This window comes from Leptopilina heterotoma, unplaced genomic scaffold (genome assembly GCF_015476425.1).
Source record: "Leptopilina heterotoma isolate Lh14 unplaced genomic scaffold, ASM1547642v1 Lhet_169, whole genome shotgun sequence".
Classification (NCBI taxonomy): domain Eukaryota; kingdom Metazoa; phylum Arthropoda; class Insecta; order Hymenoptera; family Figitidae; genus Leptopilina; species Leptopilina heterotoma.
The window spans coordinates 41,352-59,900 of NW_025110885.1; the positions used below are offsets into that span (position 1 = coordinate 41,352).

General features: G+C 27.9%; 5 protein-coding genes across 7 annotated transcripts; 2 read left to right on the forward strand and 3 right to left on the reverse strand.

The window, feature by feature from the left end:
• Positions 1-95: 95 nt before the first annotated feature.
• On the reverse strand, positions 96-4,405 carry LOC122499539 (GPI inositol-deacylase). The gene is made up of 11 exons (XM_043607954.1): positions 4,271-4,405; positions 4,036-4,213; positions 3,797-3,964; positions 3,571-3,724; positions 3,287-3,501; positions 2,763-3,206; positions 2,425-2,687; positions 1,895-2,332; positions 1,418-1,804; positions 680-1,048; positions 96-586 (listed from the first exon to the last, which is right to left on the reverse strand). The coding sequence occupies exons 3-11, from the start codon at positions 3,950-3,952 to the stop codon at positions 325-327; spliced, it is 2,688 nt and encodes an 895-aa protein (XP_043463889.1). The 5' UTR covers positions 3,953-3,964; positions 4,036-4,213; positions 4,271-4,405; the 3' UTR covers positions 96-324.
• A 120-nt stretch (positions 4,406-4,525) lies between these two features.
• Positions 4,526-9,672, forward strand: LOC122499494 (SH2B adapter protein 1). 2 transcript variants are annotated; one of them, XM_043607878.1, is made up of 6 exons: positions 4,526-4,768; positions 4,915-5,240; positions 6,950-7,824; positions 7,904-8,103; positions 8,297-8,630; positions 9,178-9,672. In XM_043607878.1, the coding sequence occupies exons 2-5, from the start codon at positions 4,993-4,995 to the stop codon at positions 8,582-8,584; spliced, it is 1,611 nt and encodes a 536-aa protein (XP_043463813.1). In that variant the 5' UTR covers positions 4,526-4,768; positions 4,915-4,992; the 3' UTR covers positions 8,585-8,630; positions 9,178-9,672. The 2 variants fall into 2 exon arrangements, with proteins under 2 accessions (XP_043463813.1, XP_043463814.1); XM_043607879.1 differs by having other exon boundaries at positions 4,526-5,240; positions 8,297-8,545.
• Positions 9,673-11,838: 2,166 nt separating this feature from the next.
• Positions 11,839-13,731, reverse strand: LOC122499498 (cell cycle checkpoint protein RAD1). 2 transcript variants are annotated; one of them, XM_043607887.1, is made up of 5 exons: positions 13,503-13,731; positions 13,173-13,397; positions 12,888-13,016; positions 12,063-12,338; positions 11,839-11,979 (listed from the first exon to the last, which is right to left on the reverse strand). In XM_043607887.1, the coding sequence occupies exons 1-5, from the start codon at positions 13,596-13,598 to the stop codon at positions 11,950-11,952; spliced, it is 756 nt and encodes a 251-aa protein (XP_043463822.1). In that variant the 5' UTR covers positions 13,599-13,731; the 3' UTR covers positions 11,839-11,949. The 2 variants fall into 2 exon arrangements, with proteins under 2 accessions (XP_043463822.1, XP_043463821.1); XM_043607886.1 differs by having other exon boundaries at positions 12,888-13,082.
• A 1,033-nt stretch (positions 13,732-14,764) lies between these two features.
• LOC122499502 (60S ribosomal protein L37) lies at positions 14,765-16,434 on the forward strand. The gene is made up of 4 exons (XM_043607890.1): positions 14,765-14,902; positions 15,525-15,660; positions 15,999-16,083; positions 16,343-16,434. Exons 1-4 carry the CDS (start codon positions 14,900-14,902, stop codon positions 16,392-16,394), a joined length of 276 nt encoding a protein of 91 aa, XP_043463825.1. The 5' UTR covers positions 14,765-14,899; the 3' UTR covers positions 16,395-16,434.
• A 144-nt stretch (positions 16,435-16,578) lies between these two features.
• LOC122499500 (ras-related protein Rab-18-B) lies at positions 16,579-18,349 on the reverse strand. The gene is made up of 4 exons (XM_043607888.1): positions 18,138-18,349; positions 17,696-17,813; positions 17,270-17,587; positions 16,579-16,993 (listed from the first exon to the last, which is right to left on the reverse strand). Exons 1-4 carry the CDS (start codon positions 18,209-18,211, stop codon positions 16,844-16,846), a joined length of 660 nt encoding a protein of 219 aa, XP_043463823.1. The 5' UTR covers positions 18,212-18,349; the 3' UTR covers positions 16,579-16,843.
• Between the last annotated feature and the right edge of the window lie 200 nt (positions 18,350-18,549).

Consider the following 18,549-nt stretch of genomic DNA (forward strand, 5'->3'; position numbering starts at 1 on the left):
CCATTTTTTAAAAATACATACATATTTTTCAAATTTATTAAATCATGTTTTCTCTTATTAAATTAGAATTAAACAAGATAAATTATTGTTAATTATTTAGTGTTTATTAACTATATAACAATATAACATTTAATATAAATGTTTAGTTGTAATTTCATCTATTAATTAGTTAATGACGATCTAATTCGATCGAATTTAATAACATTTTTTTTCTTTATAAATACTTTTAAAATTACATGCCTGTATAAAATATCATAGTTTTGAGAAATCTTGAATTGAGCATTTTAGAATTTCGAGAAATAATGACTTACTAACACAGTCTTATTAAAATATTGAACAAATTGATATTAATATCATAAAAACAGTCACGGATGGTGTCAACCACCATTGATAGAAAAATGAAGTCGGAACCCCAGTGAGACAAATTATCAACCACGCTATATAGCGCAATAAAAATGATATTAGTCTTATTATTACAGTATTCCTCTTACAAGGAACTTCCACTAATCCCAAAGTTCCACAAATCACTAATAAAATCCAACTGTAAAGTAAAACTGGATCTTCCGTTGTTAATCTTGAACTATAACTAAAAGAAATAATAATTTCTTTTAATATTATTATATTATTTATATTTATATATATATATATTTAATTATTATTAATTAATTTGACTGATTACCTGAAATTTTTCGCCCAAACAAGAACAGATGGAACAGCGGATATAGCTGTAAAATTCCAAACCATAAAAAGTAAAAGTTGATTGAATATTTTTTGTCGTGTATTCTCATTGTCATTTTTCTCTGTATCACGTCTTCTAATTAAATTAAAATGTCGCATCGACGCTAAGAATAATTCTTCCAAATAATCCTCGTACATTCGAGTCAATTTTAAAAATTGTAAGAAAATCGAAATCATCATCGCTAAAGCTCCACATGTCGCCGGTACTATTGAGAGGATAATTATTGTCGTCACAATTGGCAATTGATTTAAACCACCAAGCAACCAATCGGACCATGTTATTGAAAAAGCTATCGCACGTGCCAAAAATCTGAAAAAAAATTTTAAAAATACCATCAAAAAAAGAAAATAAATTTTAATAACAGTTAAATTATTGATATTCAGGGTTGCCATAGGTCAGGGAAATCAGGAAATTCAGGAAAAAGTAAGAGAAATCAGGAAAAAGTCAGGGATTTTTATTAAGCGTACTGAAAAAATTTAATGTTTAGAATTTATAAGAAAATTCAGAATTTTTTTTGTCTTTTTGTTTGATAAAACTCTACAAGAACATTTAATTATTTTTTAAAATAATGAAAATTTCACCAGAAATCAATTATTAAAAATAGAATATTTGTATTAATTTTTTCGAAAAAAATCAATTATCTAAAACCCTGATATTTTAACAGTTAATTTTACTTACTTGACGGCAATTTTGTGAGCAACCGAGCCGAGGAAAACAACCGAACAACACACGCAAATGGCTAATAAGTGTAAAATAATAAAAGCCACACAGCACTCGAAAATGATTCCTAATCCAACGCAAAGAATGAAAGTTATTCCTGCCGTCAGCAGTGAATCTCGATTATTATCAAATTGCACAGCAATTGTCAGTAATAAAAGACTAATTGATATCGGATAGAGAGTCGTCCATCGATCTCGAACTAAAATAGAGATTTTTTCAACAATCGAAGCTTGTTGAATAATAATACTGTATGAACATGATGAATCCAAAGTCAGTCTTAATTCTGCTACACAATCTTCTTCCTTCGGTTTCGTTTGAATTTGCAACGTTCTCGATTCACTATTACTGAAAAAGAAAATTTTTTTATCCAATAAATGAACATTTTAGTTTCTTTTTTAGAATTAAATAATTGACTCCATGAGGTTTAAATTATACCTTCCAGTTAAGAAGAAAAATTGCGTTGCTCCAGGATTCCAAGTTTCGATTAATTCAACAATTCCTGATATCGATTTCTTCAAATTAACACATTGCAAAACGTTGAGTTCAACATTAATCGCATTTGTTATATCCAGAAGTTTCACGTAAAATCGTACGTCTCCTGGCGATGAATTTATTGTCATGGGCTTCTTTGGAATGAAAATTCGTTTCAACAGTGAAGTTTTCTCATTGAAATTCAAAACACGGGATGAATGTGAAAAAGTGTCAATTTGAATGTTCACGTATTTTCTCTCCTTGCTCGGAGGAATTCGCACCACAACGTGGGAATATTTATAAAATTTGAGATCTTCAACACTCAAGTCGACACTCCTTCGTCGACGGTACAATATATCTGGTAATATTGTTGATCTGTTCGACAAGTTCCATCCCCATTCACTTAAAATTGAATAAAAATAAAATATAATACTAGAGTTAAGTGTTTGTTAAATGATTGAAGTAATTGTTAATTCTTAATTAATAATTATTACCAAATTCTTGACTGTCCCTCGATTGTGGACGCCAAACAAACGTACAGCCAATCCTTGCTTTCTAAATTAAGTGTTTGAATTGTCATTTGATTGGCAAAATCGCTAAATCTAATCATTAGGTAAATAACCGATTTTGATGTTTCATCGTCTGTGTAATTACTTCCGGACCACACGTACTGTTTACGAATGTCCTCTATCCATAGACCGCCAGATTCGAAATTGAATTTTTCCTGAAATGGTCTGATACGTTTTCCTGCAAACCGCTGAAATTTGAATTTCAATCTTAGTGGAATTTGAAAAATTTAGTCTAGTTAAAATAAAGAAGAGGAGAATTTCACCTTTTGGAAATGATACGACAGAGCTCGCATTCTATGTTCAGGATCGGACGCTATCATTGGAGGTCGAGCGTTATTGTCAACGCAATCGAAAAGAGAGCGAACTATCGATAAGACCAATTGCTTACACCAGAGAATACACAAATGATCGGTACTCCTCCAAACATCGGGAATACTATTTGAAAGAAGATTCATATGCGCTGAATTGTCGATTGTTTGTCCAGCAGTGACTAAATGATCTCTAGGTCCGCCACCAATGGAAATTGATGTGACACCTGCCAATTTTAATTGATTCATCGATGCCTCTAAATTTTGATAGTAATTGGCGAAAGTTCTGTCAAAAACAATTGTCGGCCTGTGCGGTGTTGCTAATGTTATTAAAATACTCGCGAAACTAGCATTAATCTTTGGTGACATAAGCAGAGCACCTTTTGCAACAATTCCTCCCTGAAACAATATTCTCAATAAATATGTATAAATAAATAAATATTTATCACAAAAAATGATTCAATAAAAATTTCTCTTACCATTGAATGTCCAATTAGAACAACACTCTTTACTCTGCCTTTGTATAGACTTAAAACTCTCTCTATGCAGTGTGATACATATTCTGTTTCTTCCATTAAAACACCGCCGTATAAACCAGAATAATCTTTGCCAAGGTGTACCGCAAAATAATCAAAATGAAATGGTGTTCTGTCCTCCAAACCTTTTCTTAAACTCACCGAAGCCAGAGAGCGTACTAGAAAAATATTGTAATTGTATAAAAAGTAATTTAAAAAATTTCGTCTTAATACATTTCTTCTCTCACCTTGTTCAGAAGAACCTGCATTTCCAGGTATAAAAAGAACAGGAATTCCTGTGAATTTCGTTCGACGAATTTTTTCTGTCACAAAACCTTCACCATACGCATATAAACCAAATCTGGGAAAAACTTTTTCTAATTCAGCATGAAGCGTTATCCTCTGCAAAGAAGAAAGAAATGTCCATTCCATTATTATTACAGATTGTTTTTCCTTAATTAATTTTTTACATACCACATATTGAGGATATTCGAACATGTACGTCATTTCACAGGTGTTTTCCTCATGTGTAGTGACATAATAAACTGTACCCAAAATGTACAAAATAAATAAAAAGGAACAGGCCAAACAAATAGTTCCATAGATAATAAATTTCTTAAATCCCAACATTTTGGCGGTTGTCTAAAAATAAACATATTTTCATAAATCTGCAAGTTATTAAAAGAACTGACATAATATAATTATTTTTATACCTTATATTATTTACAGCTGTAGTCTATTTCAACCAAAATTCATCTTAAAAATACCAATTATGCTAATTATTGATACTTTATACGAATTCGTACTTTATATCAATAATTATTTGAATCCTGTAATTTTTTGATGTACATAACATTCTTTTTTTACTTTGTATGCTTTGTATCTAAAAAACTAAAAATTGTCTTTTTAATTTCGATTTCAACATCATTATTTCCATATTTTACTTACCTAGAAATCGAAAAATGTCATTTTTATCAATGACAATAAAAATCATTGCTAAATGACTTTTTGATGATTTTACCAAAACCCCAAAACCAAAACATTGATATTTTTTTAAGGTTAGTTTCCAAGCAGCAGAAACAGAAACAGAGTGCGATCGCGACAGGGCGATGATTCTGTACCAGGGTTGAGAAGGTAAGAATTAAAATATTCCAAAAACATTTGTGAGTCGCTACTTGAATATACTACCTTGAGAAAGTATTGTTGCGGAAATAAAAATGTAATTCTTGTACCGGAAAGTACTTTAATAAAGTATAAAAAAAAGTATGAAGAAAAAGTACATTTAAAGAACAGTGATTGTTTGCGTTGTTATTTTATTAAATGCAGAGACAAGTGATCGAATTGTTGTCATTGGCAATAATAATAGTGCTTCTTTCGGATAAATTAAAAAGCGCATGAAAATAATGGAAGGTTATCTCTCTGATTGATCCCCTGAGCAGTAAACAGGTGCATTTCGATTCAGCGCTGATTAATGAGCGTTGTATCGTCAATTACGCGTATCGAATAAAAAGTCTCCAAATATGCGTATCAATAAATTGCAATGATTTTGCTTAAGGTGTGGTGTAGATGTAATATGTAAATTTATTTAATAGAGAAAAAGTGCGGAATTACAATAAGCGCAAGGAGGAGAGGAGGTCGTCGGGGTCGAGAACCTGTCTCTCAAGGGAAGCATGAGTGTTTACAACGCGGTTACGGCGGCGGGTGTCGCGTCGCCTGAGGGTGCGGACGATTGGATCGAATTTTGTGACAGACACGCCCGCGCCTCAGCCTCCGACTTTGCCAAAGCTTTCTGTACCTATGTAAGTCTCAATCTCCCCGAAAGCGCCAAGGCCACCCTCTCTCACAGGGATTTCCTCAGGAAATTTGTCGAGACCTTCTGCGATCATTTTGAGAGTGAATATTTACGACGCAGTGCAAGGTTTGTTGTTTTTTCTTTTTTTGCTCGCATTCAATAAGTTAAAAAAAGATAATATTTTGATCTTTGTGAAAATTAAATTGGAGCAAAACGCATGGCATTTAGATTGGATTATTTTTAGTAATGCAGCTAGGAAAATTTTTAATTTTTATACAGTAAAAAAAATATTTTATTCTTTGGAAATTAGAAGAATTGTTTAGTAAACATTATACGTCCGAAATTATAAATTTCTATAAGACTATTGATTATTGTGTACTTATACTGTCATAGATAAATATAGATATATTTGTCCAAATCAATTTTTTACAATATATTTTTACTCTTTAGTAAATGTTATTAAATATTATTAAATATTATTAAATGTTTTATTAACATTAAAATCATTTTATCCATTAAAATCTACTATTCTGTTAAATATTTTCGAATGATTCTGTATAATTTAAAAATAAGAACAGAACATTCAAAATATGTTTTAAAAATAAAATTACTATTATTAGAATATTGAGTAAATTTCCTTTTAACCGATTATTGAATACATTTAAATGTTTTGTGAAGAATTTCTAGAATTTTTCCAATTAGGTTTTAATTTGTTTTTTCAAGTCATTAGAATTTATGATGAAAAATATAATTAAGTTTTCAATGCCAATATGTTCAGTATATTATTATTATCTTACTTCTAATATCGAAAGTCATAAAAATCTTTTCTTGAAGAATTAATAATTCATTTCAGGGCTCGAACTAGGCCCGTAAATTTGCTTCAAGTTCGAAAGAGTCAGTTTTTTTTTTTTTTTTAATGCCCGTAATTTCATTGAAAAAGGACGAAATCTTCGTAAATTGTACGATATAATTTGGATAATTTAGCAAAATTACAAATAATTGCAGAAATTCAATTATTTAAAAAAAAATAAAATTCTTCCCAGAAAATCAATTATGTTCAAAAATTAAAACAAAATTCTCGACAAAATTTCTATTATCTTTATAAATAATAAAATTCTTGGTAAAATTTTAATTATTTTCAAAAATATTCTTGAATTCAATGATTTTCAATACCTACAATAATAAAATTTGCAGAAATTCAATTATTTTTATAAATAATAAAACTCATCACATAATTTAAATTATTTTGAATACAATTTTAATCGAATTTCTCGAAAAATCTAATTATTCTTAAAAATTGTATTAAAATTCGTTCAAAGAATTTAATTATTTGAAGATTTGTTGATAAAATTTTTATATGAATTGAATTTTAAGAAACATTCAATTATTCAACAAATTATTTATTTGCATTTTATTTGTATGTAAATAATTCAATTCTAGTAGAATTTTCTAATAAAAATTGATTTAATAATGAATTTCAGTTAAAATTTTAGGAAATATTTAAATATTAAAAGCACTATAGCGTGAATTTTTAGAAATAATAGAATTTTGAAATTAATTTTTTTGAAAAAGTTTAATTGCATTTTTTTATATTTCGAATAATTGAAATTTCGTAAAATTAAATATTGTAAACAAATGGATTTGAAAATTGTCAATGAAGAACTTTTTCGCAAATTATGAAAAATAATTGATTTAAAGAAGAATTTTAGTTAAAAATGTTTTATAGTTATGAAAAATTTAATTTATAGTCCGTATTTCTAAATACTTTCACTGGTTCGAGCCCTGTAATTTTCAACATAGAAAGAAAAAATACTATAATAAACTATTTTCCTTAGTTCGCCATCGGGAAGTGAGGTTCGAACTGTAACGACTAATGAAAAGGACACGAATAATTCGACAAATCAAAACAATAAAATTCCAATTAGAGCATCGTCCCATGAGGAATTCAGCGATTATTCAGAGCAGGATGAAAATGCAGTTTCACCAAAACCCGTTCACAAGCCATTTTTTCGTCGTCTATCATTTAAGGGCCTCAAAAAGGGAAAAGGCCTCTTTCACAAGCAACAAAGTGACGAAGTGGAATTGTCTCACAATGAAAATCGAAGGGATAAACATTCGAAGGCGAAATTATCGAAAATTGTTGTCGAATGTAGAAAGGAAGGTGTCGTTAATTCATTAATGGGTGAGAATATTGATGGGACACAGAAATGGGAAAAATCACGATTAGCATTAATAAAGGCGATTGGTGGTTATATGTTGGAATTTTATTCACCACCAAAAGCAGTGAAACCACGTAGTGGAGTATTTTGCTCGGATATTGTTGAAGCTCGTGAAACGACAGCACTTGAAATGCCCGATCATGAGAATACGTTTGTTTTGAAAACGGAAAAAATGGAATTCGTGATAGAGGCTCACGATTCAAATGATATGAGATCGTGGCTTGCGACTATTAAATATTGTATGCGTTCTGGTCTACAGGGATTGAGTCAACAAATTGTCGGTTCAAACGATACGACAGATTCTGTTCATGGATCAATGTCAATGAATATTGAAGGCGATAGACTGAGAGCAAATTCAGCGAGTAAGAGTTCACGTTCAATGCACGATCACGTTGATGAACAGGGAAATCCTCCTGAATTACCGCCGAGACTTAGAACTCGTAGTAACAGTAATTTAGAACTTTGTTCCTCTCAACAGGAAATCGAGCAAAGTGAGTAGAAACGTCTATTTACGGAATCGAAATAATTAAAAATAATTTAGAAAATTTTACATTTTTTGGGAATTTTTAGTTGCAGGCAACGAAGGAGAACTCGATTTGTCCAGCAGTTTACGCGAATATCCCTGGTTTCATGGGACTCTTCCACGTTCGGATGCTGCACAATTAGTTTTGCATAGTGCTGCTAATGGCCACGGTGTTTTTCTCGTTCGACAAAGTGAAACACGAAAAGGCGAATTTGTTCTCACTTTTAATTTTCAAGGCAGAGCAAAGGTATGGCATTTATTTTTAATAATTCATCAAAGGACAAAATAAATTATTTAAATTAAATTCAAAAACGTGACACGCTCCGAAGAAAGAAACCTAAAAAGCAAATCATTTTAAGTTTTAATTTTAAGAAGCGCGTCATATTTTATTAATATTTTCTAAACAAATTTATAATTTTTTTTGTGTGTGTAATTTTTAGCATTTGCGAATGACATTAAATGATCAGGGACAATGTCGTGTTCAACATTTGAGCTTTAATGCAATTTACGAAATGCTTGAACACTTCCGACAAAACGCCATACCCTTGGAATCTGGTGGGACAGCAGATGTAATGCTAACCGAGTATGTTGTTGCGAATCAGAGCGGTAGAACGGGACATCACAGTGGATCGGCAATTGTTCAACAATCGCAAGAAAGAAGGCCGGCAACTATTCCGGAACCGAGAGAAGTAAGAGTCAGCAGCGGAAGTCTAACACCTAATGAGTGAGCACGAGTTGGCTGACTCCTACAGTATAAAGTTTGATCTACAAACAGTGAGTAGATAACACTCTAAAAGTGGCGACAACGCGCCCTTCCAATTAAATTTCTCGTTTTTCTGATTTTTATTCATTTTTATACATAGAATCCGTCAACTATTCCAGGGCTCGAACTAGGTTGAGTTGAATTGAATTTTTTTTTATTTTATTTTCTAATATATGAAGAATTTAAGAATAATTGGTAAAATTGAATATTGTAAACAAATGGTTTTGAAAATTGTCAAAGATCTTTTTTGAAAATTATTAAAAACAATTGATCGAAAGAATCAAAAAAGTATTTTTGAATACTTTCACTGGTTCGAGCCTTGCTATTCCCTCAATTTGTTTAATTATAATACAAAAAAAATGTTTTTGAGAAAACAATTGAAAAATTTTCCATTAGAATTTAAATCGTGCTTCAATAGTTGTTAGACTATGATATTTGAATAACGATGAAATAAAATTTCACACTGCAATAAAATATTTGAATTTAATTATACTTAAATAATTAAGAATTAGATAAATAATTACGATGAATTTCTCTATAATGAACAAAATTTTACAGGTTCAAACGTATGGTGGATCTATAAGAATGCGAACAGACTCTTTAGATCAATTGCAACAAAATAATGCTGAAAATCCATCAGCAATGAATAGTGGCAGAGCCGTACAAAATGCCTACAGCTTTTTTTGACGCTGGGTTAATAATAATCTGGCACCAGGCTATCATCCGGTTAGTCCTGCAGACTGAATTTCATCTTTTCAGAAGTAGAATTTAAAAACATAACTACCCAGTGTCATTTCACTTCCAATATAAATTTATATTTAATGACTGATGTGTGATAAAGAACCTCAATAGCGTTTAAAAATGTGCAATTTCAATATTGCATAATTATGGCAATGTGAATTGTACACAATTTTTTTTTCTTCCTACTTTTTAAAAGTTGCACTAACAAAGAGAATTTTATTTTTTCACAAAAGAAAAAAAAATTTAATATAAATATTAATCATTTTTTTTTTCAGTAAAAATTTTAAACATTCTTTTAATAAAGAAGAATAAAAATACTCCATATTTTTTTTATGTATAGAATACATATGAATTTTGAATATTTGAATATTTTTGAAGCAAAAGTTTGAAAAACTAATTTTATTAATTGTTATTAATGATGATGAAGAATCTTTATCACAAATTATCGTTAAATACTTTAGAAAAACTCCCATTGCCTCTAAAAAAAACGAAAAATTGTAACAGTGGTTTAATTCGTAGATTTTGTTTGTTATTCAACAAACATAAAAGTCGAATTATTCTGTTATTTCTTTTTAATTAAGTTTTATTTAAATTTGTTGATCACCGTAAAAAATTATTGAGATTATTGGAGTTTTTTTTTAACATTCCGATTTTTATTGGTTTTTTAATTGTGTCATTTTTAGTTTTATTTTTTATACTTTTGCCATTATTTGACTTTTTTAAAAAAAAGAAAAAGACAAGCATTAGTTATATATAAATAGTATTTTTGTGACTGAATAATCGATATATATAATGTAGACTCTTGTAGTCGTACATAAAGCCATTTTTAAATTTTAAGAAATTCCATTTTCTACTGATTGTAAATATTTTAAGATTTATATATTATATATACAGTTTATGATGAACTTTGTTTTGTAGAAAAAAAGAAAAATAATTTTTATATATATACGATATTCGATTGAATTCATATCAATGAAATGAAGGCAGAAAAATAATTTTTTGTTTTTTTAATTGAAAACATTTTACATAAAAGTACATTATTTATATTTATGTATTGAATTTATTATTAAGTTTTTCTTTTATTTAAAATATTTTATATTTTATCGCCCATTAAGTTAAATGGTTCAAAATTTTTATTATCTATTTTATATTATTTGGATTATTCCACTGTTGCACCAGTAAAGCAGAAAATTTTCAAGCGCATATAATGTATAAACAATTTTCCTGCAAAATGCAAATATTAAAAATTTCTTTAGAATTTTAAGTTAAATTTTTATATTCAATTAGAATTTTAAATTATTCGGAAATATGGATTTTTGATTAAGTGAACAATTTGAAAAAAAAGTATCTTCAATTTTTTTTGGCGCTGCACAATATTTTACTGCCTGCATTCCCAATTTGTAAATATTATTTGAAACAGTGTAAATCTTATCGAAAATTTTTAAGATTTTAGAAGGCACGCGTGCCTTTGATGGCTCTTATCATAATTGTAATTGTTGTACAGTATACACTAATTTTGTATAAGATTTTAAAGAAAAACGAATGTCATCGGTTATTTTTGTATTATCAGAATTCCAATTGTTTTGCTTCTTTTTAAGTTTCAATGTCAATATACGAACGATGTATACATATGGTAATTGTAACAATAATTAGTTTTGATAATATCTGAATTTTAGAAATTTGTACAGAATACCCAAAAATACGAATTATACTTGGCGAGGTTGAAAATTAATGATAAAAAGTAATTTTGTACATCTTTTGTCAAAATTTACTTATTTATTATAATGTAAAAGAAAATACTAAGACAAAAATTCCAATTTTCGATGAGAAATAAATTTTTAAACGTATTTTAAGATTAAAAATTTCGTAAAATTTAAACAAAACAAAATACTAAATTACGGCCCATATAATTATTTATAATTATTTCTTTTTTTGAACAATTTGAACAATTCTTTTTCGATATTTTTAGAGAGTGAGAGAGAGAGAGAAAGAGAGGGGGAGAGTATAGAAAATAAAAAAGGACCATTTTGAAGAAATTGTGAATGAAGGAAAAAATATATATTACTCGCTTCATTAAAAGTATTTGATAAAAACTTTTGATTCTTAAGGCGGAGAATTCTCGATACAAGCCTTTTAGGTGTATTAACTATAAATATATTTTACGTAAATATAAAAATGATAAAAGGCTTTGAAAAAAAAATATTGTAAATCATTCTGAGAATAATTAGAATTTTCTTGAAAACCTTCATTTAATGCGCATATTACAGTCAATTTAATGCGCATATGAAAAAGTTTTAACGAAATATTAATATTTATCTAAAAAATAAGATATTTCGTTTAATACCGATTTTTCGAAAAAAAGCTTAAATTATTATTCTCTAATGCTCTCCCTGAGTATATAAACTCATCAAGTATACTAAATAAAAGTACCTATCAGGAAATTCATGTACAGTACTATCTAGTCTAAATAAAATACAATTTTATGAAATAAATTAACATCTTTTATTACATTAAACACGTATAAAAATATAACTATTAAACATTTTTTTTCATTATCATGAGAGTCTTTTTATTCTAATCAGTTAACATTTAATCACTTAGTTCCACAACTGGCGACATCTGAAAAATTAAAAATTTGTTAAATTGATAATTAACCATTATCAAGATCTAAGTTGGGTAAAAATATATTTTTGTATTCTTACGAAATATTCTATGAAACAAGTTTGGCCTTCTTCTGTTTTCACCATATATTGAAAGCACAATAGACCACGATCATCAGTTTTTATTGAAACTTGATGACTGCAAGCTAAAGCTTTTACAACAGGTTTAATGTGCTGCAATTTGTAATTTGAAGAAGTTGTCGCTTTACATTCAAAACTGTCCACCAATTCGCTATCATGTGGAACTTCAATGGTGCAATCGCCCGCCAATCCATTTGTTGTTATTTTAAAATAAGGCGCATTGGGAGATAAAACCAACTGAAAATAATTAAACGAATATTTCATTTTTCTTTATGATCAACTACATTAATAATATCGTATTCCGGTAGTTTGTTATTTTCCATAATTTTAAGTTAATAATTTTTTTTTCTAATTTTCTAAACTTTTACAAAAATATAGATATTGAAATTAATTGAATTCCTCTGAAAGCATTTTATTATTTATGAAAAGATTAAATTAGATATTAATAAAAGAAATAATAAAATTCAATTATTTCAAAGAAATTTTTTCGAGAAATTTAATTAAAATTATGTTGATAATCATTAAATTCTTCTAAAGAATTTTATCAAAAAATTTTGAAAATAATCCTATTCTTTCAAGGAGTTTCACTAAAGTTTTTTAAAATAATTCATCAAGAAATTGTTTTGAATTAAAAATCATACTTTAATTTATTTGAAATTCGCATAATAATAATAATAATAATAATAATAATAATAATAATAATAATAAAATAAAAGCTGCATTTTGTGCGATATTTGCATTAAATTTGCTAGCAATAAATAATTTATATTTTATTGAAAAAATTACCTCAATTGAATCGCTAGATGGATCGAGTTCAGCAAGAACATCCTTTAACAATGCCGTTTGAAGATAAATTTTATTTACAATATTTTCTGGTTCAAGATTAAAGTTCAACAATTCATCTGGTTCGGTTGTCTGTAAACAACATTCTGTTATAATTCCCTCTTCTTCAATCAGCAATACAACGGGATTGCCATTTCCCTATTTTTACGAATAAAGAGAAAAACATTATATAGAAAACTTCAATTATTAGAAATTAATTAAAAAATTTATTTTTTATCATTTGATTACCTTATAAGACATTTGCAAGGCGACGACACTTCCTTGAGTATTTATGCTACTCCAGTACATACAAAGACAATCGACTAATGCATTGAGATTAATTTGAAAAATAACATCCTCATTTAATACGAATTCTTGAAATACGCTAATTGGAAGATAAACTGTTGCTTGCATGCATTTTGCGTCCTCAACTGTGATTTTAATACCGTTTTCACAGGCAGAACAAGTGGCAACCTATTCAGAGAAAAATATAATAATAATGATCAAAATATAACTATAACAATAAAAATATAATAATAATAATAATAATAATAATAATAAATAATGATTGACACGAACACTTTTAAAATTAATAGCTTTCAAAAGATGAACCACAGTCTTCAGATTTCCCAATTTCGCTATCAATTTATATTCTTCACTGCGAATACTCATCATGCTGCTTGTACGAGACTTGATACAGCAATAATCCTCGAAATTGTGAAGGTGTTAACTTTTCGTAAATTAATTTCTCCTTATCAATTAAAGCCAGCCAAGAAGCTAAAAAGTGTTTACATGTAAATGCTGTTTGTCCTTCTAAAACTTGATATCTGAAATAAAATTGATTGATGAATTTTCCTTTTACTTATATCATTGTTTATCATTTCCTACCTGAACGCTTTGCAAGTACAAAAGTTTACATTCGGAAATAATGTATAAATTTGCCCAGACGATCCTTTTACACGTAAAAGATAGCGTGTGTCACTTTTTATTGGTAAATCAGAAGTCGAAATATGTGTTACATGACCAGATTCATAAATTTCAGTAGCTTTCTCAAAACAGCTTCCAAAAATGGAGTATAATTTCATTAAAATTTTGTCCGTAACTGAATAAAAATAATGATTTTAATTAATTAAAAAGACGAGAAATTTTAACAGGGTTGCCACAAATATTTAATTTTATTTTTCCCTGAATTCCCTGACTTGTGGAAACAGTGTTTAATTTTTTTAAATGAATATTATTTAATTAAGTAAAATACTTGCATTTTTTATCCTTGGAAAATTCATCGGCAGCTTCCTTGAGAATGTTTAATGGTAAGGCTAATAAAGCTTTGTTTTTTTCCAATTTATCCACAGTTTTAGAATCAATACCACCACAATTCATATTTGAGTCACATAATTCAATTGTTGATGAAAAGAATACAAATTTAAACAATTTAACCAAGATCCACGTGTCCGGCTTCAACTGCAAAAATTGTGTATAACCTACAAATATATGAATCACACAACTTTATCTAAAATTATTACTAATTTAAATTTAAAAAATACTATATAAAGCAGTAAAAAATATTTACTTATTAAACTTAAACAAAATCATACGAAATATACAAAATCATAACAAATTTAAAACACTACCTGACTACCTGTCAAATCTGTTTTGAAGTTTGTTGTTTATCTTCGATATATCTCGAGTTAGTGTCTCAACTCTCAATTCTAACGAATTTTTTTAATCAATTTTTTTATATTTTATAAAGAAAAATATTATTTATAGCAAAATATCTTTAATTTAATCTTTATTATATTATAATTACTAATTATAGATAATGAAAATTATCCTAAATTTAGTTTTGGCGCTAAAATATCAAAAATACACGGACAGTTGGCTAGCCTGATTTGCTAACTTCATGGTTCTCTCAAGTTTGGCAACACTGGTTGCATTGGGATGTGTTTCTTTCTCTCGGTGACTGTATCTTCGTAAAAATGGTGAGTGAATTTATATTTTCTAAATCTTCTTATTAGTCCGAAATCTTGATATAAGATAATGTAGAAGAATTATTAAAGTATTGGCTAAAAATTATAAAGTCGTTTTATAAGAATATTTATTTGTTCAGGGTTTTATTAATACCGGTTAATGACAACCTGGTGTTGATAATATTTATAGGTTAGGATTATCAGTAAACTTACTTCTTGTTGTGTTCATTTCATTTATTTCATAAATAATCGTATTTATTTACCTTCTAGTTCATAATTTATTTAACATTTATAAATTAGAGAAATTTTTTCGAATATTTTTTTCTTGTATTTTTATTTCGAAAAAATACACTTAACTTGTGGATGTAGTGTTGCATATTCGAGCTTGTTTTCGTCCGTGTATACTTAAATTATTTCCTTCAATTTTTTTTTTCATTCGAAAGTTATTTAGTTTATTCGTTAGTAATTAGTTAGTTAGTATTTATCAAGTGGGCATTTTAGTTAGGTGAATGATTTTTTATTTTTGACAGTTTTAGTTCAAATTTGACAAAATGGTGTGTTTGATTTCTGAAGGATATTTTTCAGTTTAAATTGAAAAAATTGTATTTTATGCTAATAAGATGGTTTTTTACAGACGAAAGGTACGTCAAGTTTTGGTAAACGTAGAAATAAGACCCATACGTTGTGCAGAAGATGCGGTCGTAGCTCATACCACATCCAGAAATCGCAATGTGCTCAATGTGGATACCCTTCGAAAAAGTTGCGCTCGTGTAAGTAAAATATTAATATTCAACACTTCAGTGAAGTTCAAATTTATGATCAACAAGTGAATGAAAAAAATACTTTTAGGCCAGGAAAGCAATTTTTTCGTTGCAATTTTTTATTTTTTAAATTATTGATAAAATTAAAAAAAAATATTTTCTTCTAAATTGATTATAAACGTGAACTTCACCAAAGTTAATAATTATTAAATAATTCTGTTTTATAATCAAATAGTAAAAAAATTGATATATTTTTTAATTTCTTTCACAATTATTTAATAAATTATTTTTAAACAAATTACTAAAAAAATCTTACATTTGAGAGTAATAAATTTGTTTTTTTACAGACAACTGGTCTATTAAGGCAAAGAGGAGGAAGACTACCGGAACTGGTCGCATGCGTGCCTTGAAGATTGTACGACGCAAATTCAAGTGAGTATTGTTTTTATTTTTTATTATATTTCATTATAGTCTAATTTTCATGTATTTGTTTAAAAATGACATTTTAACGAGATCTGCACTTGAAATTTATTTAACAAACTAAAACTAAATTTTCAAAGTCACAACAAAAATTTTATTTTCAAGTTATTTAGAGCCTTGTTTTAAAAAAAACTTCAGATGCATTTTTTAATAAAAACAATTCACAATATTTGTAATGAAAGAAAATATTCATAATGATTATTTGTTTCAGAAATGGATTCAGGGAAGGCGTACCAAAACCAAAAGCAGTCGCAGCAAAATGATTGTATGGAGTAAAGTTAAAAATAAAATAATTTAAATAAATTGAAAATCTTGAAACTTGAAACCCTTAAGAAATTTCAGGTACGTTTAAACAAAGAAATTTTTTTATCATTACGAAAAGGTAGAAAAGCACAAAATAAACAATTTTTTTATATATAAAAATTGTATTTAAATTTTAACAGAGTTGAATACATTATATTCAATATTATAGAATATATGTTACTAGTGGTAAAAAACTAGGAAACATAAGTGTTTTTAATGGCTTATTTAAATAGAAACTGATAGCACTAATTTATTATTATATACAGAGTAAAACTAGAGAAATTTCATCCTTGTCTTTGTGAAACAAGTGCAAAGAAAAACATTTATAAAATTTCGTTTTTGAATTTAAAAACATAATTGAATGTCTTGAAATTAAATTTAATACAAAAATCGCCGTGCGCTTGAAGAATTAACAATAGCAACTGCTATTTGGATCTATAGGCTCTGGAGCGTCGACTAATTGAATTCCCTTTTTTCCCAGTCGATTTCTCGCTACTCCATTTTCACCGCCGTATAAACCTTTTCCGTAAGCTTCCCATAGACCAGGAGTTTGAATAATCTGAAACATAAATTCGTTGATCATTCGTCGTTAATTTATGAATTTTTATTTTATCATTTTAATATTAAATAAATAAAATTGATAAATTTTTGTTTCATCATTTAAATTTTAACAGGGTGGCCGCATGTCAGTAAAGTCAGGGAAATGTCATGAAAAAAGTTTTTTGTCAGGGAATCATGACATCCTGATTAAATAAATAATATATAAAATATAAATAGAATATATGAGAAAATAAATTAAATTGAACGTTAAAAAGATGTTAAAAATAAATTTAACCTTTCTGACGAGTTCTTCGAAGCAACACTTAATTCCATCGGCAGTTTTTGCACTGCTTTCAATGTAAAGTGTTTTGTGCCGTCTAGCAAATTGTATTCCCTCTTCCTTCGAAACTTGCCTATTAGGCAAATCTATTTTATTGCCAACAACCATTTTAACAATATTATTTGTTCGACAATAAGTTTCTAATTCTTTCAACCAATTTTCTAATTTATTGAAAGTCTTCCTGTCCGTGACATCATAGACTAAAATTGCTCCTTGAGCATCTCGATAATAACTTGGACTCAATGTTCTGAAACGTTCCTGTCCAGCTGTATCCTATTTTAGAAAGTAAAATAAGGAAAAACATATTTTCATAAAATCTTAAGTTTTAAATTAAAAAATTTGAATATGTGTCAATTTTATTTTACAAAAAAAATCTCTTACCCATAGAGCAAGTTTCACTAAATTTCCATCTACGTCAATCTCTTTCGATTTATAATCTACTCCGATTGTATTTGGCATTTGATCGTTAAATTCATCATCGACGAATCTGATTAAAATGCTGCAAAAATTTTCAGTATGAAATTAGTTTTTTAAAAATTTATTTTATCACGAGTTTCGTACAACATTGTTTATTGTTATGTTATAGTTAATGAAGTGACATAATGATACGTATTGTAATATAAGGCGTAGTAAAGAAAATTTTAAACATAATGGATCAATTTTTTTTGTTATTTATATTTGTGTTTGTATTTAGGTACTTAATATATAAATGAATTTTATCATCAATTTTTGTTCTGCTAATTTAAACTTACACATTAAAAGGAATTTCGAGAACAATATTAAAAGGGAAAATGTCGAGTCATTTTAAAAAGAAAAATTCTACCTGGATTTTCCAGTGTCTGTTTCTCCAATAATTAAAATTTTAAGTGAGGTTAAAATTTCATCCATCTTTAACATAAAGATGAATAAAGAACTTTACAAAAATTGTCAGTTTGTTTATTTTTGTAAAACAAAATAAGAATCAGATTAAAAACATAAAAAGACCTGGAACAATTTTCAACGTTTTCAACTAAAGGCCTAAGCACAACTGGTTCAGTTTCTATTGAATCAACAATGACAACTAATGTTGAGGGAAACATTACTTTTAAAATTCACCACTAGTTCAGAGCGCTGCATTAGGAGGGAATTTTCTCTCAGCTAAAAAAGGACATGTTTACAATTTCCATATGTTAATAAGAGAGGGAGATTGTCTATTATCTCTTTTTAGCTTATGGAGCTTATAAGAACAAAGATAA